At 33.4% G+C, this 25582-nt stretch overlaps 1 protein-coding gene across 3 annotated transcripts in view; it reads left to right on the top strand.

The window, feature by feature from the left end:
* The window catches only part of LOC145664127 (glutamate receptor ionotropic, kainate 2-like), a 333349-nt gene that overhangs the window by 291225 nt on the left and 16542 nt on the right, over positions 1–25582 (top strand). For all 3 annotated transcript variants that reach the window (XM_081730516.1, XM_081730507.1, XM_081730526.1), the window contains 5 exons: positions 389–604; positions 5435–5641; positions 14389–14473; positions 16022–16160; positions 20748–20885. In XM_081730516.1, the coding sequence (XP_081586642.1) occupies positions 389–604; positions 5435–5641; positions 14389–14473; positions 16022–16160; positions 20748–20885 (785 nt within the window). The remainder of the gene's footprint in view (positions 1–388; positions 605–5434; positions 5642–14388; positions 14474–16021; positions 16161–20747; positions 20886–25582) is intronic.

The raw sequence follows: 25582 nt of genomic DNA, 5'->3' as shown, positions 1-25582 counted from the left end.
CCTTCTGTAGTCACGAATTTAGGTCTACCTGGTGTAAGGAGATCCGCTACGAACTTAGTTTTTTCAAATCTTTTTATTTAAGTTATGGATCGCTTGTGTAGATAAAGTGCAGTGTTCGAAAAGTGCTGAACAAATAATTTAATCACATCTTAGTAACTATGGTCATGTAATCACCACTTTTGAAGTACGAACAGACTTTTATCCTTCGATAAATTTCCATGTTTTATTAACTTAATTAAGAAGGCACTAAATTATTTGATCTTAAAGTACTGTCTCGAAAAATCAACATGAATTTCTATATTTATTATTGAAAAATATCGTTTTCATAATTAAAATTAAATTCTGCTACGTGAAGTGTAGTAATTTTGAAAATGTATTCTTTCTTTAGAATGAGCTGCGAGGACTTACAGGTGTGGTCCGATTTGATAATCAAGGATTCAGGACAAACTTTGCTTTAGACATAATTGAACTTTCGACAGATGGTTTACAGAAAGTAGGAACGTGGAATCCTTCCAAGGGAGTAAACATGACCAGAACATCTCGACCAGCCCCTACAGAAGAATCAAGTATGTTTAACAGAACCTTCATAGTAACCATGGCTCTAGTAAGTACAAAATTTATAAGCATTTCACACTTTCTTCACGAAAAAACTAGAAAACTTGTACTCATAAAATTCTTTAATTAAAAATAAACAAATTGCTGACCAAACCAAGCCAATTTATTATTGTAAAACTAATGTATTGTGACAGTTTCGTCAACTAACCACTTGGCCTGACCAGACACTATCTGGCTCATCAGACAGATTTGTTTACGTATTTTCAATTGTAGTACTAGGATCGTTTAATAAGTCCTTAAAAAAAAAATCATTCTGGGTAGGTTAACATAATCTCCTATTAGCTCGATACATTTTTACCAGCGTTCCTCTAATTTTTTAAGTCGTCCTAAAAGTTGGATTTCGAAAGGTCCTCAAAATAGACATCTGCTTGGGCGATGACCTCCTCGTTCAACGTGAATTGTTCTCCACCGAGCAACTTTTTCAAGTTTCGAAATAAAAGGAAAGTCAGTGGGAGCCAAGTCTGATTAATACAATGGATTTTATAATATTTCAAATTTTAATTCCATAATTTTCGCTGTTGAAACTTGTCTTCTTGGAGAATAATTTTTTTCTTTGCCAAATGAGGACGTTTCTTCTTGATTTCTTCTCTCAACCGGTACAATAATGACACATAATGCTCTCCATCTATCGTTTGTTCTTTTTCCAAGTAATCGATGTAGATGATTCCGCGTGCATTAAAAAAAAAAAGTTATCACCTTGTCGGCCAGTTTTACTCTTTTCACCTTATTCGGAGCTGGATCGCCTTTAAAAATCCACTGTTTCGACTGTACCTATGTTTCTGTGTATCGATGTCTTTTCCACCGAGTATATCCATGTCTTTTTGTCGAACGCAGAAACTGATCGAGATTGCGACGAAAAAGTGCCCCCGAATCGATCACACGATTGCGTTTATTCTTCACTGAGAACAAACGCGGCAACCATCTTGCTGAGATTTTTTTCAAACCCAATTTTTCGTGCAAAATTAAAAAAAAAAAAAAAACTGTACCTTGTAATATGCCTCAACTTTTTCCCGCACTTTGATTCCTCGATCACTCAAAACCATATCATAGATTTTTTTTTTAATCATTTCGAAGGATGTCACTTATACTGGACGTCCCAAATGTTCATCATTCGTGGATGTACGATCACGTTTTAGCTCATCTACCCAATTAAAGACAGTCGCAAACAGAGCAGAAGATATGCCATGACTTTCATACAACTCGGCTTTGATCTCTTTTAGTTTTAAACCTTTTAAATAGAAATGTTTAATAACCGAACGAAACTGATTTCTTTCCATTTTTATAAATAAACACAAATTTTGTTTCTTCAATCGATTATGACAATGAAACCACGTGACAGATATAGCTGACATCTTAACAACAGTCTAGTGAGGAATGACGCTTACTAAAACTAAACTTTTTTCGATACTACGAGAGTCATCTTTCGGATTTTCTAAGGACTTATTGAAAGACCCTCGTATAAATAGGTGGAGCTGGTATAATGGAGAATATTACAGTTGGTGTAGATCCGATGCTGAAAGGGAGAATAAACAAATGAAATCTTTATATTAGTTTTTTGGGTCCTAACCCTTGAGAACCTTTATAAAGTCGTTTACGGAATGAAAGTTTACTTTGACAGTGTTAAAATGAAGATGAAGTAAGTACATAAATAAAGGAACACCAATTGCATGTGATAATTACTAATTAGTACGAAGGAATACATATCTAATAACAGTAAATAAAAGCAGTTTCTCGTACGTCCAGAAAAACAAACCGTTTCGAAGCATTTCTCACCTCTTCCTCAGTGCATCTAAAGAAAATTTGTTGTTGCATAAAAGACACGATGGTGAAGTTTTCTGTCTCCATCTTGTAGAGTACAAGATATGCGGTAAGTTTGTAATTCAATAATAAGATATGATTCTATCCCTAATTGCTAACGGACTTGAATTGCGAATCACTCAGCAAACTGATAATGTAATGCACGTTGACAGTTTATGTATTTAACGTGAAACAATTAAGCACGCTGAAGAAGTACTTTTTTTCATAATAAGATCTATGAATAATATTCATAAATCTTATTACATGGCACGTAACTTTTAAGTGTGTGTGTGTGTGTGTGTGTGTGTGTGTGTGTGTTTAAATGTTAGAAGTTAAAATTCTGGTGAATTAAAAAAAAAAAGTCAAAAACGTTTTGGATGTAAATGTATCTATCAGAAGAGATCAGAAGTGTTAATAATATGTTATTTTTGCAAGTCAAGACAAGAATTTATTTGGAACGAACAAAGCAAGAAATAAAGTTCGTCTTTATTTTGTTAATGATATATGCTTATTACAAACCAAAATCAAGCAAACTTGTATACCCGAAACTAGGCATCTCAAAATTAACATTTCAGAATATATTATACTGACAGATTGCCCGTTCTTCACATGTGGAGAATATGTTTTATTTTTTACTTAAAGCTCAATGGGGGTTGACTTTGGATTTAAAAGGCATCTGGAGTGTCACTGTTCGTCTCAGCCACCCCGAAAACTATGTAATCAACACTGATATCGGCCATTTTCCATTTTATATATATATATATATCACCTTTCCACAAGTTGCGGGGCTGAATTTGGATTTAAACGGCATCGGAAGTGTGACTGTTCATCTCAGCGATCCCGAAAATTATGGATCCAACTCTAACATAGGCCATTTTCTATCATTCTTAAATATATCCCCCTCCCACTCCACTAAGTTGCACGGTCAAAGTGAAATGATAAAAACCATTGCAGGGCCGAACTTCATGTTGAAAATTTGATCGAGATTGGTCGGATGGTTCAAGACGTCACATAGTCACTTTCAATTATGCTATGAGTTATCTATGATCTACATAGAACGGGACGTATGCAAGAGGTGTCATAGCAATAACCAAAACTTTCTTAATAATCTAGACATCGATAATTTTGTACACCAATAGATTCGTCATTAATCATTTCGGTTGAAATAAAAGAATAGGATCTGTGGGGAATGTTTTTAATGTGTGTAGTTTTGATCAGTAGCGTCTATTTGAAACTTCCCAAGCTCTGACTCATGACTAGGCATTGACAAATATGAAACATACCTTTTCTTATTGATGTCGTCTAGATGAACAATATGATTCACACTAGTAACTAGGTGTTCCTCCTGATGGGTCTTCGAAGCTACTACTCCTGACTTTGGAAAAGTCCAGTAGTTTTGTTCCTCGACTCGAGACGAAGTTATGGAACTTCCTGTACTCGTGGTGGAATACGCGAAGACGTGAACCTCTGAAATTCACTTATGTCATCATATTTGTCAATGCATGGATCTTACATGTTGAATTGTGAAAGCTAGGTGACTTCAGTGCTTGGCAACAATTTCAAAGACAGAATTACATAGCAGTTTTACAGATAAAGAATTCATTAATTAAACACAATTTGATTTTGAAATATCCATCATTTCCTTTCGCTGTTCGTTGAATGTCCTTTGAAGAATATTGAACTAAAAGTACAATCACGGACAAAGTTTAACGATGATATCGATGAGCGTCCGTGACAATATATTAGATAGATAGGTATAATATATTAATAAGAAAGCATACTCAAGAACATAAAATCGAACATTTAACAATTTAACAATTTATTTGGTGACAATTGTAAATTTTAGAACGGTATTCGATAAGAGTGCATTTGTCCCTAAACATTATTTGATAATTCGATATTAAAAAAAAAAAAAAAAATCTGATCAAGGCAAATTCGTATTATTACTAATCTACATCTATGCTACTGTTTCGGCATCATTGTCTTCATCAGATATATTATCGCAATCAAAGAGAAGAGTGTTTGAAGAGTAGGAGAGGGAGATTACAAGAAAGAAGCTGCCTAGAATGAAGAAGATGAAGTGAATGAAAAAGTAAATAAAGTATAGAAGACACATTATCGCAAGCAAAGGGAGAAACTGAGGAGTAGGAGAAAGGAAGATTACAAGAGAAAGGAAAGAAGCTAGAATGGGGAAAACAAAAGAAGGAAAAAAGTGAATAAAGTAGAGACACATCATTGCAAGTAAAGTAAAAAAAAGTATGACGAGTGGAAGACAGGAAATTACAAGAGAGAAAGAGGAAAGAAGCTAGGCTCTGAAGAAGAAAAGAAGATAAAGTGAATAAAGTTGAGATAATGTGTCTGATAAAGGAGTGGATATACGGTATTGCAGAAACTGCATCATGTGTCAGATAACGTTTCTGATTAAGACAATGATATATTAAGGAAACAGTATCATGTATCAGATAACGTTTCTGATTCAAGAAATGATATATATTGCCGAAACTGCATCGTGTACCAGGTAACGTTTCTGATTAAGGCAATGATATATTAAGGAAACTGTATCATGTATCAGATAACGTTTCTGATTAAAGAAATGATATATATATTGCCGAAACTGCATCGTGTACCAGGTAACGTTTCTAATTAAGGCAATGTTATATCGGCGAAACTGAATTATGTATCAGGTAACGTTTCTGACTAAGACAATGATATGTTGCCGAAACTTCATCATGTATCAGATAACGTTTCCGATTAAGGCAATGATATATTGCCGAAACTGCATCATGTATCAGATAACATTTCTGTTTAAGGCAATGATATACTGCCGAAACTGCAATATGAAATAGTGACATTAAATATTTGCTTTGGTCTGATTTCATTTCTATTTAAGTTATACGTAATTCTAAAGCTAAGATCAGCAACATTTGATATGACACTATTAATGAGTGTCATGCACTTTTAGTTGATCACTGTTACTAACGAAAATAAATTATCTCTAACCGTATACTTTCAATCATTCCAGAGTGATCCTTACTGTATGGTGAAAGAAGCCAGCACTATGCTAACCGGAAATGACCGTTATGAAGGCTATGCCATTGAGTTAATTCATGAAATATCTCAGATTTTAGGTTTTAACTACACTTTTAAAGAGGTGGATGATAAAAGATACGGAAATTGGGATAACAAAACGAAACAATGGACAGGCATGATTAAGGAACTTTTGGAAGGGGTAAGTACACTTACAATGTAGACATGGTTTTGGATAAATTCAACAATAGCGTTAGCGCTTAAGGTAAATTATTCTATCAGGTCCTGTTTCCTCATTGCCAAACTAAACAGAACAACAACACACTGAGCAAAGCTATGTGATAATATATATAAAACACACAATCACGTAACTGTTTCAACACAATAACTGTGTCTTCATCAGACTTCCACTCCACTCCTACTTGGGAGTTGGTCATTCATTATATAAACTAAGAGAAAAGCAATAGTGGAAAAAAAGATCAAAGGTGGGTAATATACAGAGTGGGATGCGCGGAGTGTAGCAAAATTTACATAGGAGAAAGAAAAAGAGGATGAAAGAAAGGATAAAACAGCACAAAGATGACGTAAGATCTTAAAAGAACAACAACGCAATATATAATCATCAGAAAGAGACAAACTACAGTATAACGTAGGAAGGAGCAGAGGTATAGAACTTGCTGAGAAAACTGAAAGAAACCAGGGAAATTATGAAGACAGGAGACAAGGTGATGAATTGGAATGCAGGATTCGCAATAAATAAAGAATGGGAGAAGAAGGAAGGAAAAGAAAGAAGAAAGAAAGAAAAAAATAATAAAGGAACATAACAAGGATAATTAGAGGACAAGAATGTATCCAGCAAAAACGTATATTTTTAATTGGACAAGTGCGCGGCTGTACAAGTGAAAGTGAATAACACAAGTGTTACTTTTTAATGAAGGGACAAAGGATAATTAAAAGTTGATCTCCGCGAAGTATATAATAGGTGAAAACTTCCAAGTAGCCAGAAGGAGTGGAAATCTGATGAAGACATAGTTATTGTGTTGAAACTCTTATGTGGTTGTGCATTTCATATAACAGCCATGCTCAGTGTGTTGTTGTGTTTAGTTTCAGGAAAATTGTGGTCAATAGATTGAAATGTAACATTCGTTCTTAATATCTTGGCTTTACTGTAGGATCCAAATCACATCTGGCCCTATTGAGAACTAAATCAAGAATATCGCGTATAGAAAACCAAAACAATTTAAATCACGCATATTGACATTTCCTTCTTCCAAACTTATAAATTTATTTGTAATTTTTATGTGCTATTTAAAAAAACATGGAGAACGAAAAGGATTTGAGGAAGCACTTTCAAATTTGAACGATCTACTGGAAGAAACATGCCAAATGAAGATAAATAAGAAGAAAACCAAAGTGATAAAGTGCACAAAAGCAGGACAAGAAGGGGCAAACGTATGGCTAGAGGGAGAGAAAATCGAAGACGTTAAGACATTCCCCTATTTAGCAAGTCTAATATCTTTGGACGAAAGAAGTGAAAAAAACGTAAGTTTCAGAATAGTATAGGCTTAACAAGCATTCAATAGGAAAAGAGGACAGCTAACATCAGAAAATGTGTCGTTGGACATTCGTAAACGATTTATTAAGGCCCTGGTATGGAGCGTAGCTCTTTACGGATCAGAGACACGGAGTTGAGAGAAACTGAAATATCCAAGCTGGAAGCATTTGAAATGTAATGTTGAAGCAGAATGATGCGTATATAATGGACCGAAAGAAAAAGGAATGAAGGCGTACTAAAGGAAGCTAATGAAGGACAACAGATCATGAAGATAATAGGAGAAAGAAGAAACACAATGCTTGGCTTTCTTATTCGGCACTTCAATTGGATCACCGTGTTGATAGAGAGAAAGACAGAAGGAATACCAGGAAGAATAAGACCAAGGATAGAATATCTAGATGCAGTTACGAAGAAGAGACCTTATCAAAGTATAAAACACCTCTCCCAAGAGAGAAAAGTTTTAAAATTATCATGTTGTCCACCAACCGTTGTGGTGAGAAAGACGATTTGTAATTTATAAACTGATTTGTGTTTTGTATATATAAAATCTACCTTAAATGAAAATAAACTCTGATCAAATTAGACATTAGTATTACTAATCTGTGTTATAGTTTTGGAAATTTCCATTATCTTTGTGTCTTATTAAGACAAAAATATATTTGCAATTTTCCCTAATTTAGGGTTACCATATCTGAAATTCAAAAATACGATCAGACTTTTCATCTGGGTAAGTCGTTATACAGGATATTTCCAAAGAACTCCGACAACATTTGGGAGGTTATTCCTGACACCAAAGATAAGACAAAAAGTAGGGACCAACCTGGGTACATAAATGCTTCCTTTTGGAGCTATAAGCTGCCGAAAACATGAAAAAAATGAGTTTTAAAAATCCATAGCTCCAATACTATGGGACCTACTGTAGTCGTATAAAGATTTCATTTAGGAATTAGTATGTGCCCTATCCAAATATCCATGTCTCAGAATCCTGTGGTACTTCCACAGCAATTTTTATAGAGGTAGTTGGTGAGTACTTCAAATTAATATGCCTGCAGCCAAACTGCCTCTACAAAAATTGTTACGTGAGTACCGCAGGATTCTGAAGCATATATTTTTGCATAGTGCACATATCAGTTCCTAAGTGAAGTGTTTACTCAACTACGGTAGATCCCATAGTATTGGAGCTATGGAACTTTAAAGTTCATTTTTTCGTATTTTCGGCAGCCTATAACTCCGAAATGACGGATTTCTGCAAACAGGTTGGTCTATACTTTTTGTCTTATCTTGGTGCTAAGAATCACCTTCCAGACTCTGTTGGTGTTGTTTTGAAACACCATGTATATGTTTATTCTGTGCGTATGCAAGTAGAAATCTTCTTTACTTCTTGTATTTGTAACAGTGTACATCTTTGTTGACAATAAATTCGCTCATTGATAAGTATTTGCTCGGCGAAAGCTCATGTAATTGGTTAAGGTGTAGGTCTACTTCTCGCATAGTCTCGCTGCTGAAAGGGACACTGAATTCCAACTCAATCCGCCAATCAATAAGTATCTAGTTTCGTCAGATTTTATCTCCATTTAAGTTACTAGCTCGCGTTGCACAGGAAGAATAATGTTTGTGTACATTATTTGAAAATAAATAACTGAGTAGAATAAAGAACGAAGAGCAACCTTTACGCGTTGCGTCTGTCAGAAGGTAAATATCTAACCTTCAATGTTGTCTGTGTCCATTCCCGGGTCAGCTGACATGCACGTTCTTGACTGTGCATTGGGTTAATGTAGTCAGGACTACCACTAATCAGCTTAGTGATATCGAAAACTGGATTCGACACTAATATTGGACATTTTGGAAATTTTACTTTTCATTCCCACCCCACGCCGATGGGGCTAAACTTTGCAACTTAGATGCCATCGAAAATGTCACTATTCATCTCAGCGAGCCCAAAAAACTATGTGTAGGCTATATATATATATATATTCCAGATTGTAAGTCATATGTGTGTCAACTAATTTGTAGAAATGAGGTTACATACCGAGTTTCATTTTCCTCTCACGAGAAATTCGTGAGATATTCTATTTTTTTTAACATAAATTTTTGAACCACTTCTTTTCCTTTGTTGAAAACTCCTTTCCCCCCTTTTTACGATACGAACAAAAATTTCTATATTGTTTTGTTCTCTTTCAAACTACTTTCTTTCTGATAAAATCACTTTGAAGTACGCCAAATTAACGGGGTGTGTTTACCGGACAAACCCACAAACATTCATTTTTATATATAAGATGAGTAGTCCCAAATAAACAAACAAACAAAATCAATGTGATGCTATAGCAGTGTTGGCTGAAAAGTAGTACCAAATTGACACCAAAAGGGATGAATTCATTATTTTATACCAGTGCAATACATGGCTTTATAACACGAAACTAAAAGAGATGAAGTTTTATACCCCCCCCCCCCGCCGTCTTCCAAGAGTCCAAATCAAGAAAGGGCTCTTTTTAAAAATTACATTTTAAAAACATCTAAATAGGAGAACCAACCGTGGAAGTAGATGGAACTTTTCTGGCAGGTAGGAACTATAACAGAGGCCTTAACTTAAAAGGAAAAACAGTTATCTTCGGTATGTATTGTAAGGAAACCAAATGCGCCTCTCTTTCAGAGTGACCAATAAACCAAAACGGTATTATGACCATATATGAAGACAATATAGACGAGGAAGAAATCAATCATCTCCGAATTCGTGTGTAAACAGAATGTTATAATAAAACATTAAAATATAAATTATTGTACCTTATTCTCGATTATTTCACGACAGAATGAGGATCGGTCCTCCTTAAGTTTTTAGGTTTCAAGAGTCCAATACACAGGATGAGGAGATGTAGGAAAAGTCTTGCTGACACTTTTGAAAATGTGACAAGTTTTTGTTAAATGGTGCTGAATTGGGTAGAATTGTACCAACTTTTTCACAAAAGGGCTGAAAATGCCATGCGTGACACCAACGGGCCGATGAATGACAAAAGGGGCTGAATTTGGTACAATTGTACCAAGTGTGGCAACACTGTGCTATAGTTTGGATTTGCATCTTCATAATTTCCATCTAATATGCAGTGCAGCACAACTCACACCAGTACTCGTGTTCTACACATTACATTCTCTTGAACGTCAAGTATTGTACGTCTTATAAATTTGCTAGTGCCAAATTTCAGAATTTATTGGGTCAGTCTGATCGTTTCTGCATCATTTAAAATGATCCAACAATTATTCAAGTCTTGGTTACTCATAGTTATTCATTAATTCAAATAAATTGTTACAACGATCAGTGAGTAACTTGGTAATTAATATTCGAAATTTTAACAGCATTAATTTCAATTTTGAAGTACAGAAATAATGATATTGTCTATATCTTGCGACTCATACAGCATTAGTTATTTCGTAGAAACTCTAAACTATTATTGAACAAAAAGTAACATCATTAATTCAAGTAAGTATATTTTCTTCATGAGAAAGTAGTCAGAAAAAAAACAAGGAAATAAATAAACAAACAAACAAAAAAAAAAAATCCTCGATTCCCTCTCACAAATAACATCTAAGATACATATCCTCACGCATTTATTTTTGGTAGTACGTTTTCTACTAGATAGAAATATCTGCAGAGCTCGTTCATAGCTAAGAGGCTAGCGTACGCGCCTTTAGCGTGGAAGACCCGGGTTCCATTCCCGGCCGGAGCTCATATGATTTGGATTCCACGTTAATCAGTAAGGCCCGTCTCATATAACCTTGCTGCTGAAAAGGACGTTAAACTCAAAATCATCAAGAAATATCTGCTTATATTTGAACTCTTTCATTTTTTTGTACTTCTTTTTTTTTTTTTTTTTGAATTTTCATTTATATGTTTTCTTTGGGATTAGGAACAAATTTTACAGCGCTCAACCGAGAAAACAGAGTTATGAAATATTTGATTCTGGTTTTCCATTTGTGCATTTAGGTTGATTTTAAAACTTTAAAAGTTTGCTGTGATCAATTTACTACTATAGTTCACGGAAAATTTAGGCTTCTGTTGTGTAGAAATCGTACTCAATCATGAAAATATATTACTTTGATTCATTGTTTTTTATTATGTATGAAACTAGGTTAAAATACAAAATAGGCATTTTTGGTAAAATATTACTTGCATTTTTGGTCATAATTAAGCAAAAAGAAACCACACATATAACTTTTCTCACTGGTGTTATATAAAGAATAAATTTAACCTAAGCTTTTATAAAAATTAAATGAAAATAAAATATTTAAGTTTTACAACCCATGGTTATGCCGACTATGCTGAAGGAGACGGTGATGATGAGAAATAGATTACATGGTTTAAATAAGAAAATGGGAGGAAACGGAAGAACCCCGAGAAAACCCACGCACACGGTGTTTGTCCACCACAAAGCTCACTTGGCGCGAGCTGGGATGGAACCAAGGACCTCATGCACCAGAGATGAACGCTCTACCACTGAGCCACCGCGATCCCTTAAGGTTTTGTAATCTAGTGGCAATAGACATTATATAATGTTGACTCTTTTGACAAAACATTTAACTACATTTAACTTTATCATAAATTGAATGGCCACTGGTCAAATGGAAGTCAGTTTTAAAAATTTTCTGTAATGTATATAATAAGTCAGACTACTAACTTTGGGTTGCTGTTAATAACAAAAATAAAGTGCATTTTTGCTAGTTCTGGCAAGTGCGTAGTGCTGTTGCATTAATTGTATAATGTGAATAATCACTCAATTTACTGAACCTATTATTTGTTGGAACAACTCTATACACTTAACAGAATTAAACAATTGTAGTGCGTAGAACAACATGTAAAATAAGGATGTGTGTACTACACGCATGAATATTTGCAGATTGAGAATAACGATAGTAACTAACTCTATGAACCCTGAGCTTGAATGGCGCGTCCACAAAAGTTCTCCATTGACTTCTATCCTTAGCCAAATGGATCCAGTTTCTACTTTGTATTCCTAATTCTGCGAGATCCATCTTAATATTTTTCTCCCATCTATACCTAGGTCTTCCAAATGGTCGTTTTCCGATTGGTCTTTCAGTCAAGACTTTGAAAGCGTTCCTACTTTCTTCCATCCTGGTTACATTCTGCATACCGGAGCTTTCTAGATTTGATGACCCTAACAATGTTTGGTAAACCGTATAAATTATGTAGTTCCTCGTTATGAAGTTTCCGACATTCTCCATTCCCGTTCCTCTTGGGTCCGAATATTAGTCTCAGGATTTTATTCTGAAATAGTTTCAGTCTAGTTCTTCCCTTAAAGTAAGCGAAAATGTTTCGCAACTATACAGAACAACAGGCGTGATTATGGTTTTACATATTTTAACCTTTAAATTCCTCGACAGAATTTACGACGACAGAAGGTTTTGAACCTAATAATAGCACGAATTCTCTGCTTTTAGTCGACATTTAATTTCTTCGTGAATATGGTTTTCATCTGTTAATATTGATCCTAGATATGTGAAAGTATTCACTTTATCAAAAATGTTATTTGATATTTTAACGCATCCATAATTCGAAGTATTACGATCTTGATGAACTTCCATGTATTTAGTTTTCTCTGCGTTTTCTTCTAAACCCATGTCTCTGCAAGCGTTTAATAAGACCTCTGCATTTCTTTCTATTGTTCTCCTATCATCCCGTATTAAATTTACATCATCAGCATATGCCATAACCTGGTGAATACCGTTCAACTCTAGGCTCTGGTTGCTATCTTTGATTCTCCTTATACCGTATTCCAGCAGAAAGTTGAATAATAATGGCGACAACGCATCTTCTTGCTTCAGGCCATTCTCGACGTGAAAGGTCGTGATTAAAAATTTTCCTACCCGGACTTTACTTTGGCATTCATTTAAACACATCTTAATTAATCTAATTATCTTTTTCGGTATTCCAAATTTTGTAAGAGTGTTGTACAATGTTTCTCTCCTAACCGAGTCGTAAGCCTTTTTAAAATCAATAATAGTAATGTCCAACGAAATAGTTTCGGAATAGATTAAAAACAATGGCGCATTCGTTATTATTTAGTTCACTTTTTCAGTTCCTTTTATCAATTACAGTTTTTCATTTTTACTCAGTATTTGTGATACTTAAGTTGGAAGTTAAATATTTGAGAGCGTAAGTAAATAATTTGAGAGGTACAGTTTCGGATATTGTACAGTGGAGTCCCGCTAATGCGAACTAATTGGGACCGGAGCATGTTCGGATTAGCCGGAATAACAGTAAAATCGCGGTTTGAAACGGGTGAACGAGTCTGTTGTGTTGTAATATATAGCGTATAGTATTTAGAAACACGTTTTCCGACAACAGTATATGTACTGTACTAAATAACTAACTAACTAACTCTATGGCCTATGAAACCCGGAGGTTCAATGCCGCGTTCACAAAAGCTCTCCACTGACTTCTATCCTTAGCCAACTGGATCCAGTTTCTACTTTGTATTCCGGTCTCTACGAGATCCATCTTAATATTGTCCTACCATCTGCGCCTAGGTCTTCCTAATGGTTCCTTGTCTGATTGGTCTTCCAGTCAAGATTTTCAAAGCGTTTCTACTTTCTTCCATTCTAGCTACATGACCTGCCCACCTAAGTCTCCTAGACTTGACGACCCTAACAATGTTCGTTAAACCGTATAAATTATGTAGTTCCTCGTTATGAAGTTTCCGCCATTCCCCATTCCCGTTCCTCTTGGGTCCGAATATTCTTCTCAGGATCCGGTTCTCAAATACATATGTACTGTATTGGAAAAATATTTAAAATGTTGGGAAAACTTGATGCTTTTATTTTTTCAAGTACAGTATGTACAGTAGTTTGAGACGATGGCGAAACTACACGTTGTCCAATGGACTCTCTTCACTGCGACAAAAAGACAATAACTGAGTTCATGTCTTATATCAAGTAATACCAGTACAATACTATCGTACTATCGTAGATGCTAGTACAATACTAGTACTGTACACTACCAGTATTGTACGTTCAGTTTTATGTTACAATGCAGTACTTATTCTACTATATTTCACTCATACTAAACTTATAAGTTTCAATACTGTACAGTAAGTACACTGTATTCTATTTCAAAATGTGGCTTAAGGCCTAAATACAGGTATTTAAAAAAAAACTATTTTTAACGAAAATTTACTTGTTTCTTACGGAAACATGCACCCATTTTCATCCTTTTACTAATTAATTTCTTAAAACTGCGTATTTTCACCACAAATAAAGAGATAAATAAAATTTTCCTCCCGGACCTGTTCGGATTAAACGTGTTCAGATTACCGGGACTTCACTGTGTTTCATTATACCCTATACAATACTCACATATTCATATAGTGTTATTTTATCTGTTTCAGACGGCTGATTTGGCTATAACCGACCTGACAATTACATCTGAACGAGAAAGTGCAGTAGATTTTACTATGCCTTTTATGAATTTAGGTAAGTGTTCAGTTTTCTTTACTGAATCCTTAGTCTATGCACATGATATTTATTTTCTAATCAAGTTGTAAGCATAGTTAAATCTTACTGCACCTAATTTAAAGGTAAGATACTAACTCCCCATAATGTGGATCTCCCTACGAAATATACTTGAAGAAATACGTAAGGATTAATTATTATCAACATAACTTAAATACTTTTTATTATTATAGGTAAGAATCTTCCTTAGAAATAGCTCATTACATTAGTAAAAACTGCATCACAGTATCACATGCCTAAAATGTAGTTCTTTTTCAAAAATGAATAGGAAATCCACGTATTGTTTGATTTATTTATTACCGGTACCTTATTGTTGATGAGTATTTATATCATAAGCTTATTTCCAGAATGTTTTCATTGTCATTAATTAATTTTGCCTAAATAAATAAATAAAATATCTTGTTTTTAAGTTTCTTACTTGTATAGGTTATATCTTTCTCATGCATATTGCTTCTGTGTTGAACAATGTGAAATTCATTTCTTCTACACGTATTATGATTTTGTACAGCTTCATTTAATTCGAAATCTTTATATTTACTATAACGTGGAACAAATCTTTAGTTTAAAATTTTAGTAAAATAAAATAATCACAATTGAAAAAAAAAAAAAAACTAATATGATAAAACTCCATTATACGGAAATAAATCTAGAAATAACTAATATAATAAAATTCCATTATACTGTATGAGGAAATAAATCTAGAAATAAATAATATAATAAAACGTGGAACAAATATAAACATTGTTAACAGTAAAATACCAGGATTTTAAACTGTCAATATTCGAAAAGAACTTTTACATTCAACCTTATATATACTTATATACGCATATATCGTAATCAGTGGCGTATTTAGGATTTTGTTTCGGGGCGGGGCTATGCACAACACGTGAATAAGCGCTCATATCTTTCCTGTTGAGTGCCGACAAATTTTAATGAAGTTGTGCATATAACAAATTTATTTCGGGGAGTGGGGACTTGAGCCCTTTAGCCTATCTAAACATGCCACTGATCGTAATTTTCATTAGCATTTTCCAGTTATGTTATTCTTTCAATCAGGATCGTATTTAAATATGGGCCTCCCTGGGCCATAGCTCTGGGCGGCAATTATTGGGAGGCGGTAAATTTTCTCGGAGCTTTTTTCGATAGTCCAGTTCCGGAAATTACAGAATTTTGGCTGTAAATATTGGTATCAAGTTTTATAATGGCCTGAGGTGGCAAATATGTTAAATATGGCCCTGCTCTTAACTATATAAAGTTAAAGAGTATAGATTAATTATGCATAATATCTCATTTCTACAACTGATTATGTACTGTATATAGAAAAAAAATTTAAATTTTGGTTTAAGTTAGAATTAGGGCCAGGAGTTTTATGAAGTAGGCCTATACTGTTTTACTGCAGTAATAAAGGTGAAACTTTTTTTGTTTAGAAAGTTAAATAAAATAGTTTATCCATAAGGACACACAATCGTTTTACTTTATTTTTTAACGATTTAATTTTTACCATTACAGGTATCAGTATTTTGTACAGAAAACCAACAAAGGAACCACCGAGCTTATTTTCATTTATGTCTCCCTTTTCTATGGAGGTTTGGATCTATATGATGGCAGCCTACATGGGTGTATCAATGTTATTATTTATATTAGCAAGGTAAATATTCCCTTACTACTAAAATACACAAGAATTTCTTTTAGCTTCTTTCAAAACATATAGAACTTACTGTAAGTGGATTTACATAATTACATTTCACTGCCAAATATAGAGAAATAAGTCTAGCTACACTATTTAATTAACTTTTTATACTCAGAAGAAGAAACCGGTACTTTACACACATTTTAGTTTCTCAGTAACTTTAACGAGTATTGATGTATGCAATTCTGAACTAAAGAGAATGTGATTTTTTTTTTTTTTTTTTTTTGAGAATACACAGTATATGTATATATCACTTTATTATCAACTGTTTCATGCGAGTTCTTCTTTGAGAAAATGATTTGAGTTTGCGTCCTTTTCTACTATTCCAGTTGGAATATACAACGTGTGTTCAAAAAGTATCGAACCTTTGATTAGCAAAAATATATTTATTAATTTGGAAATCCGAAACACTAATCCCCTTCAAAATAGTCTCCTTTGTACAGTAATGCACACACTTCTAGCGCTCCCACCATTGTTAGAAACACTTCTGGTCTGGAACGCAATTTTTGGAACGGTGAGCAATCATGCCGTCGCATTCCATATAACGAGTCACACGGCATGACGATACACAGGAATCTTGTGTTTAGCGATGAAATCCTGAATCAAATTTCGCGAACACTCTCCTCATGCCCAAATTTTTGTTCACAATTGAATGTACCGATCCAATGGAATGGTTTCCGCTTGAGAATCGCCAAGCTTTTGGCAAAATTTGATTCAATATTGCTGCTCAAGTTTTTCTGTCATTTTACAAAATAACTGAAATCCAACGACCGCTCAGCACACGTCTTCACTCATTGGCCGACTGCAAGTGACTGACGCTTTCAGCGGGCGGGAAAAAATTCACAACTGCGCATGCGTGTCCCCTCTACATCTACACTAAAGAAAGTCTCAAGGGCTTCTGTGGTTTAAGCGGAAAAAAATAAGGTTCGATAGTTTTTGAATACACCTCGTATGATATTCGAATCCTATGTTAAACTATATCTCTATGTCGCGCCTAGTTGGTACTGATTAGAAAATTTAAATTAAAAAAGCAAATACAAGAAAATTCAGAAAGATTTTTGACATATGCTTTTATTTAACTGAATTACAATAAAGTATTATTATTGCAAAGTACCAGTGTATTGAAATTGTAGGAGAAAATATTTATACAGGGTGTTTCAAAACAACACCGACAACATTTCTTAGGTGATTCCTGACACCAAGAATAAGACAAAAGGTATAGACCAACAAGGGCGCACAAATGCTTCCTTTCGGAGTTATAAGGCTGCTGAAAACATGAATAAATTAACTTTAAAGGTCCGTAGCTCCAAAACTATGGGACCTACCGTAGTTGGGTCAAGACTTCACTTAGGAACTAATATGTGCGCTATCCAAAACTGCATGGTTCAGAATCCTGCGATACTCACACAACAATTTTTATAGAGGGAGTTTTTCTACGGGCATATAATTTGAAGTTCTCACCAATTACCTTTATAGAAATTGTTGCAGAAGTATCGCAGGAGTCTGAAACTTGGATATTGAAACACCCTATATATAAATTCATACATATTTCATATTATGACTTGCTAGTAATTAAGGCAAACGCGTTCTTAGCAGAAAAAACAATGATGGTGACGCAAGCGGATAAGACATTTAGCACCATAACGAAACTCTGGAGGACAAATTCTTGTTATTTAGGACATTCAATATCGTACCATTGCTTTTCTTGTATAAAACAATTTTGTGCTCTTCTGAATTAAAAAAAAAATGTTCATTCTTATGAAACAAAAATAAAAATAATTTAACAAGGCTAACATATAATATAACAAAGTTGGAAAAAGGGTTAATTGAACACATTGAGTTTACACATATATTAATCAGTCGTTTGGTAATATATTAATGAAAAATGCGAAAGTAATTATGTAGTTTGCCTTTTTCCACTTCCAATACAAAACCTGAAATGACCTACTGTTTGTATTGCCATCACTTGCCACGTGAATGGAAAACCATGTCGAATGTAAAGATATTTAAAAGAAAATTTAAATATTACTTAATATAATACTGCCTCTACGTAGTAAATTAATATATTGAGTGGCAAAATTTACGTATAGGTGTTCATTATACGTATAATCAATCGTTCATAAATTTAATAATGTATTACTTATTTTTATGCAAGTTTATAGATTTATGATAAATCCAATATACTACAAAATCTAAATAACTCCTTTATGTACTAAAGAAGGATAACTAAATACATTATGTGACTAATGCAACGACAGTTTCGTACACGGTATATAAAATGAATCATGCACTTGTTACTTTTACCACAAGATCTGTGTTGCAATTCATTACATACAGTGCATTTGATGCAACTTGTCCCTTCTGATAGTTGCTTTCCCCTGTTATTTCCTTCCTGCACGTGGTCATAATAATCAAGGAAGAAGAACTGTTTCTATGGCAACAGCACGTTCAGCCAATTATAGTGGTTCATTTCTCTCGCTCTAAAACGGTAAACATTCCACAAGTTGTCAAATTGAATATAGACAAATGTACATTGTTTTAGTTAAACGCCAGCTTGAGTAGTGGACCTGCTGGTTACTGAGAGAATTCTTTTTAGTTCTCCTTTGTGTCATTTAATTTTATAAAACAGATTTACCTGCAGTGAATAATTTCGTGTTTCAATATCTGACGGAAGAGCTGGCAACACAGCATTGAGCATCATGTGCGTGCGCAGCGAGCTGTCAGAAAGGGCAAGTAATGTCAATTGCAGTATAAGTATGGTGGTGTAAAAATGCTTTTTAATTACTGTACAAAAGGAGTTTAGACTGCTTAATTTCCATTGATCAATTTCTCTTAAATTAAACTTACTTGATTGTCAATTAAATATTGAATATATAATATGTATGATTACTGTTATATAATAATATCAAGGATAAGGACCGCAATCGTTTAATGGTTCAAATTTAAGAAATGGAAAAATTAATATACTAAATTATTAAAAGAAGATTTTGACTATTGTAAGAAAATGAAGAATGTATTAGCAAAGAGTAGTTATGTGGCAATAATTATTAAGAGCAAAAAACACACTGAATGCTGACTCTAATACACCTAATATTTGATAATTGTGATAAGTTATACAACGACATGCCAGTCATGTTGTTTAAGAAACTCCTAAAACGTATAAAATATATTTTATAGATTTATTTTAACACTACAATCTTATAATAAATCTTCCTATTGTTAAAATTGTTAAGAATACTGCTACTATTCATTCGACAGAAGGTGCATGTCACATGTACAATTTTTGATGTAGATAATTCTCTGTCACGCATTTAGAATTTATCAATATGTCACCTGACGAAGTCTTGGCGAAAACATTGGAGCTGAAAAAAAAATAAAATAAAATAAATAAATAAATCTGAAAAAAGTGAACGAAGATATACAGCAAATTCTTTATTCTTATAAGTATTCACTCATACAACAGCGTTTCTTCCTTGATGAGGAAAACTAAACCAAACCCAGTATTCAAAAGACAAATCTTGCATTCGTAATATTCGAACTTATTGGTTTAAATAAAATCTTATTATTATTATTATTATTATTATTATTATTATTATTATTATTATTATTATTATTATTATTATTATTATTATTATTATTATTATTATTGTACTAGAATATGCATCGGGTACTTAGAACAGCCTAACAAATACTCTTGTGAACAAACTTGAAATGGTCCAAAAGTCTTTTCTTAGAATAATTTGTTTTAAGTTAGGACTGGACTATTACTCTTGCACGTATGAATATTGGGAAACATACTCTAAATTGGAACTACCGGTTGACAAAAGAAAATTGATTGACTCTGTATTTGTAGAAAAGTTACTTGACAACCAATATACATCAGTCTATATTAAAAAAAAAAAAATGTGGATTTTAAAGTTCCAACATGTGGTACAAGGGTAAAAATTTTATTCCCAGCACATAATAGAAAACATATTTTAACCTTAAGATTTAAAGTTATAATGAATGTATATCTTAAAATGTGATACTATTTTAGAATTTTTAATATAACTTAGTAGTTTTTATTTTTTACTTTTAATTTTTGAAATTTCTTTGTTTTAATAATTGACATAGACTACACTGTTAGTGTTTTTATTTATATTAAAGAGGTAATCATAATTTATCATTTGTACTATATGTAGTATAGTGCTAAAATAATATAGAATAAAACAAAGTGCTGTATTTAAGCTGTTCTCAGCACGTATATTATTATTTTATGTAAGTATTATTGTTACATCACACATTAGGACTACCCCTTTGCAATAACTATTTGTAACTGTTCTTTACGGATTTTCCATTTTCTTTTTTTGATTTTTAAATTCTTTTACTGTTTAGCAATGTAATCGTACTATCCATGTGAATTGTACGTTACAAGTTGATACTACAGGCAGTTAGAGTGGGTGAAAGAGGGGTCCTAACCTCGTTAAGACGAAATTCAATAAGTAAGATAAATAAAAATAAAAAGTACCGCTATTCGAGTTATTAATATATTTTTTTTTTTTTCAGGTGCAGTCCTGACGAATGGAATAATCCTTACCCATGCATAGAGGAGCCCGAAATTTTAGAGAATCAATTTACTTTCAAAAACAGTTTATGGTTCACCATTGGTGCCTTGATGCAGCAAGGTTCTGATATTGCTCCAACGTAAGTTTCGTTCCATTATTTCATCTAGAGGTACTATTGAGGAGTCTTAATGATTTTTAGTGTACACATTAAAACGAAAGTATTAAGGATACAGACTTGAGGTGATTGAGCGAAGCTCTTACCCTTATCACTTGAGAAGTTTGCTTAATGTAGTTCAGATACTTTCGGATTCATTTCATTAGGAGGGAAACTGTGTATGTAATCTGCTAATATTAAGCATAATAAACACTTTTCAGCTCCGTTCTCACGAACATATCGGAGAGAACATATCGGAGGATGAGCGTTTTGATTAAAACAATATACATTGTGACCACTAGTAATGTTCACAGTTAGCTATCCTACTTCAGTGTTGGAGAAATTGGTGCTAACGTATTGGAATAGATTTTCGATTATAATTTTTCAAAGACATAAGGTCAATCATAACTACCTCACTTTCAAATAATCTACATTATAAGCACTATTAACTTTGCTTTGTAAATGTAACTCAAACCTTCACAGAGTAGCCCAATCAGCAGTGATGTAACTAAGGAGGAAAATGGGGCTTGTGCTCCGGACGCCGGATTAGGGGCGCAAAACTGGGCAAATATTTATTTTCGCTATAAGGCAAGGAAAGGAGTCTTAGCAAACTAAAGATCATAAAAAATTAACTCAGAAACTTAACAAGACTACAACGACTCATCAACCTTAGGATGATGTCCATAGAGCATAAGCTACCATCAAAGCAATCTTTTGAGGACAATGTAAAAACTTTTGCAGCCAGAGAGTCCGCAAAGTTAAATTTTAGTTCTAACCTTTTGTGTTTTCATTTAACTTACATCGATTTAAGAGATTTGCAAATTGTTCGAGTATAATACTCGAGACAGCAGCTTGACTGTTTGCCATAAGTAAATATTCTATTCTAAACCAACAGACTGTTGATTCCTTCTACACACATGCACATCTCGATGTAATTCCAAAAACATTGTGATTTGCAGTTATTATGATAAGACTATAAGAATATGTCAAGCATGCTACTCTCAGATTATTTGGCAATCAAATACTAATTAGTTTGGTGTTTTATCTTATACAAAAAAAAATAAACTTTGTACTGTAATTTTGAAATAAAGATTTACCACTTGAAGAAAAATGGAGTAAGAGAATTGCTGTGTGATGCCAATATCAGGTGTAGATGGGGGAGCGTTTTGGTTTAGTTGGTCAGGGGGACACTTAAGCGAGTTCTTGGCCCGGACGTCAACTAGCCTAGTTGCGTCGCTGCCAGTCAGATAGAAAGGCTGTTATATATGAGATGATTTTTCAACTACTGCTTTCCAAGAACATAACCTATCATAACTATCTTCCTTTGGGATTACTATCAACGTACAAAACATTTCACAACGTACGTGTTCTTAGAGAAATCAATGTATGAAGAAACGTAAAGTAGATGGATAAGAGCTTAACTTCTTTAACTCCTCGCATTTAATTTATATATTTTTGTTACAATTTAGATAAAAGTCATGGTTGACATTCTTAGAGCATGCCTTACTAAAATTAATACAAAATTTATCACTTTTCTTTTGCTTGTTTATTCATAAGTGAAAGGAGATAATGAAATGCAACTTACCGCAATCATAGAAAATGTTATTCTACAGCAGAAAATATGAACTGAAGAATTTTCAACGTTGCCACCCATAGAAATTACAATGTTGCCAGAATAACAATTCCCCAAAATTTTAGTTAAGGCAGCGACTAGAAAAACATTATAATTTAATTTTAATAACTATATATTAAAAGTGTTTTGTTTATTACAAACTAAATACAACTATTATTTAAAAAGTAGTTCACAGGATACCAAAACAATATGATACGTAATCAAATGCAGTTGAGTTCGCTCCTCTAATCGCTGCTTTAACTTAGGTTTTGGGGAAAATATTATTTTGGCAACACTGTAATTTCTATAGATGGCAACATTGAAAACTCTTCAGGTGTATATTTTCTGTTGTAGACTAATATTATCTATGATTGTGGTAAGTTGCATTTCATCATCTCCTTTCACTTATGAATAAACAAGCAAAAGAAAAATGGTAAATTTTGTATTATTTTTAGTAAGGCAGGCTGTTACGGGATTTCAAGAAGAAAATCATAATTTTTAAAATTCAGACCAATCATAAAAACACTAGCCCTTTGTTTTTGAAAATGAAACCAATACTCAATATTATTGAGCTGTTTTATTGACCCTAAAACTATTGAGGAGTGGTTTTGGTCCTTCCTTCTTAAACTAAAAATCAAGAATCATAATCTCATGTTATTTCAATTGATTCTGTAGAATTGGTATAAGAAATTAAACATAGTTCTCCAATTTAAATAATCAAAGTACGAATATCTCAACTTTTCTTATAGAAAGGTACCAACTACCATTCTCTATTGCAATTGCCCATTAATGCCTACTATAAATAGCTATTAGAAACGAGACTATTTTAATCAATATATTTTTATACTGAGATTCAGTGGCGTATTCAGGAGGGTTATCGGACTGAAGTCACTTTCCCCGAAATAAATTTCTTAGTTTTTCGCATTCCACGTACAACAATAATCCTTCTTACCATTTCTAAGAATTTCATTGACTTTAAATTTTCTTGTGATCTTTGTTCAGAAATAATACTGTATTTGTCAAATTTTATTCTATGTAAGAACTGCGTTCTTTTTTCTTTCTTTCTTCCATTCTACTCTTCTGTTTCTTTTTCTTAGTTGTTACTTTCTTTCGTTTCTCCTATTATACTTTCGATCGTTGTTAGCTGTGATTCAAGGAAGTCGTCGTCAGTAACACCAAAACTAAGAGGAGCTGATAAGCGAAACTGGTGTTCTACACGAACTCGCACGGTTGGTGTTCTATACCAAGTAAAACTGCAATCAGTATAGCCCTATTTCATCTTCAACTTGTCTCAATATTTTCTTTCAGGTAAAACGTACACAGATAAAACTGAATATTTCCATTTTTTTTTTTCTAAAATGAAATAAGTTAAGTTGAAACGAGATTACAAATATTCAGCGTGTGTTTGCAGGAGCGTCATTTGAGATTTGCCTTAGGAGGGGGGGGGGGGGAAAGATCCTCCACCGACATACGAGTTTCACGTTATTTCCTAGTATATTAGTAGACAATGAATTAAAATATATTTAATTCTCAAACTCAGGTGAGCAATTGCCCCCCTGCTTCCCCGTGTTGTGCATAGTCCCACTGGAACAAAATTCTAAATACGCCACTACTAATACTGAAGCAAGTTTAGAACAAGCTTATATGATCTATAATCTAATTTCAATCAGTTTTTAGTTCATAAGTTAACCAGTTCCGTAACATTGTATTGATTAAGTAATATTATATTCTTACCATTTTACATTATTTTCGTTTAAAAGTAACCATTGAGACTTATCATACTCACAATCATTGTGAAGAAGTCTGAAGTTGCTTGATATTGCCCAGAAACGTTTTTGAAGATTTGACTTTCTTCTTTGAATGCGCAGAATTATAATCCTATCTTTTTTTTTATTAAAGTGTGTATATTATCTTGGTTGTGAAATCGTAATAGAGAAAGAACAGAGCCCCTAGTCACCTTCCAAGCATAAGTTTCATATGTTGTCTTTATGCTTAAAAAAAAAAAAAAAAAAAAAAAAAAAAAAAAAAAAAAAAAAAAAAAAAAAATTGTCATAGCAATTACATTGTTAGAAAGACAAAAATGCTTGCATAGTTGGAATAACAATGTACAATACATTTTTTTTCTGACAACATGACTTACTTGCATGAGGATATTTCCGGCCAAATGTTTATATTCTTTTAAATCTATTGGAAAATGAATTTTAAAAAAACGAAAATATCTCATTCGCATTGATTCTAACTTGTTTCAAACAAAGCGTAGATAGAAAATAATTACAGTTGAGGAATATTGGTATCTTTAGTACTTTGACTGTCACCATATCTGTTAACCGTCATCACCTGTGCGCCATGGGCAGCAGTCTGCCAGTAATACTTTGTTTTAGCCCCGTAACTGTACAATTTTCTTTGTGTATGGTTTATGCGTGGGCATTTTGAATTCTACGCAATATGTATGTAATTGCATATACCTATAGAACAAAAGCGACAAAAGTGTAATATATTGTTTGTGTATTGAAAATCATTCACGCGGCGCTCATGTGTATGGAACTTCATACACACTGCAGTGTACATGTTAATTCTATATCATTTTCTTTAATTTTTTTTATTTAATATTTGTCAGTTTCCATCCGCTACTTGTTACAGATTAGATTTATAACGTTCGCTAACAAAATACATTTTTTCGTAGTTTTACTTTTTACTGTACGTTGTCACGTTATTTGAGCCACAATTGTTGGTACCTACTTACACTGTAATAAGGCCCGTATTTAAGTAAGTGCTATTCTCTGCTTGAGCACAGGGCGGCAGAATTTAGGGGGCGGCAAAATTTCGGATTTTTAAAAATTAAATTAAATTAAATCTTAAATTTTACGTCCCACGTTTAAAGGAAGGGAATGAAATGATGGAATGATGAAGGGAGTGGGAGGAAACGAGCATACCCCGAGAAAACCCACCACAAAGTTCACTTGGCGCGAGCTGGGATCGAACCAAGGACCCTGTGCACCAGAGGTGAACACTCTACTACTGAGCCATTGCGGCCCTTAGGATTTTTTTAAAGATTCACAATAAAGTAATA

This window comes from Thermobia domestica, chromosome 1 (genome assembly GCF_964235325.1).
Source record: "Thermobia domestica chromosome 1, izTheDome1.hap1.1, whole genome shotgun sequence".
In the NCBI taxonomy this organism is placed as follows: domain Eukaryota; kingdom Metazoa; phylum Arthropoda; class Insecta; order Zygentoma; family Lepismatidae; genus Thermobia; species Thermobia domestica.
The sequence above is the reverse complement of the archived record's forward strand: the minus strand, read 5'-3'. Positions and strand labels throughout refer to the sequence as shown.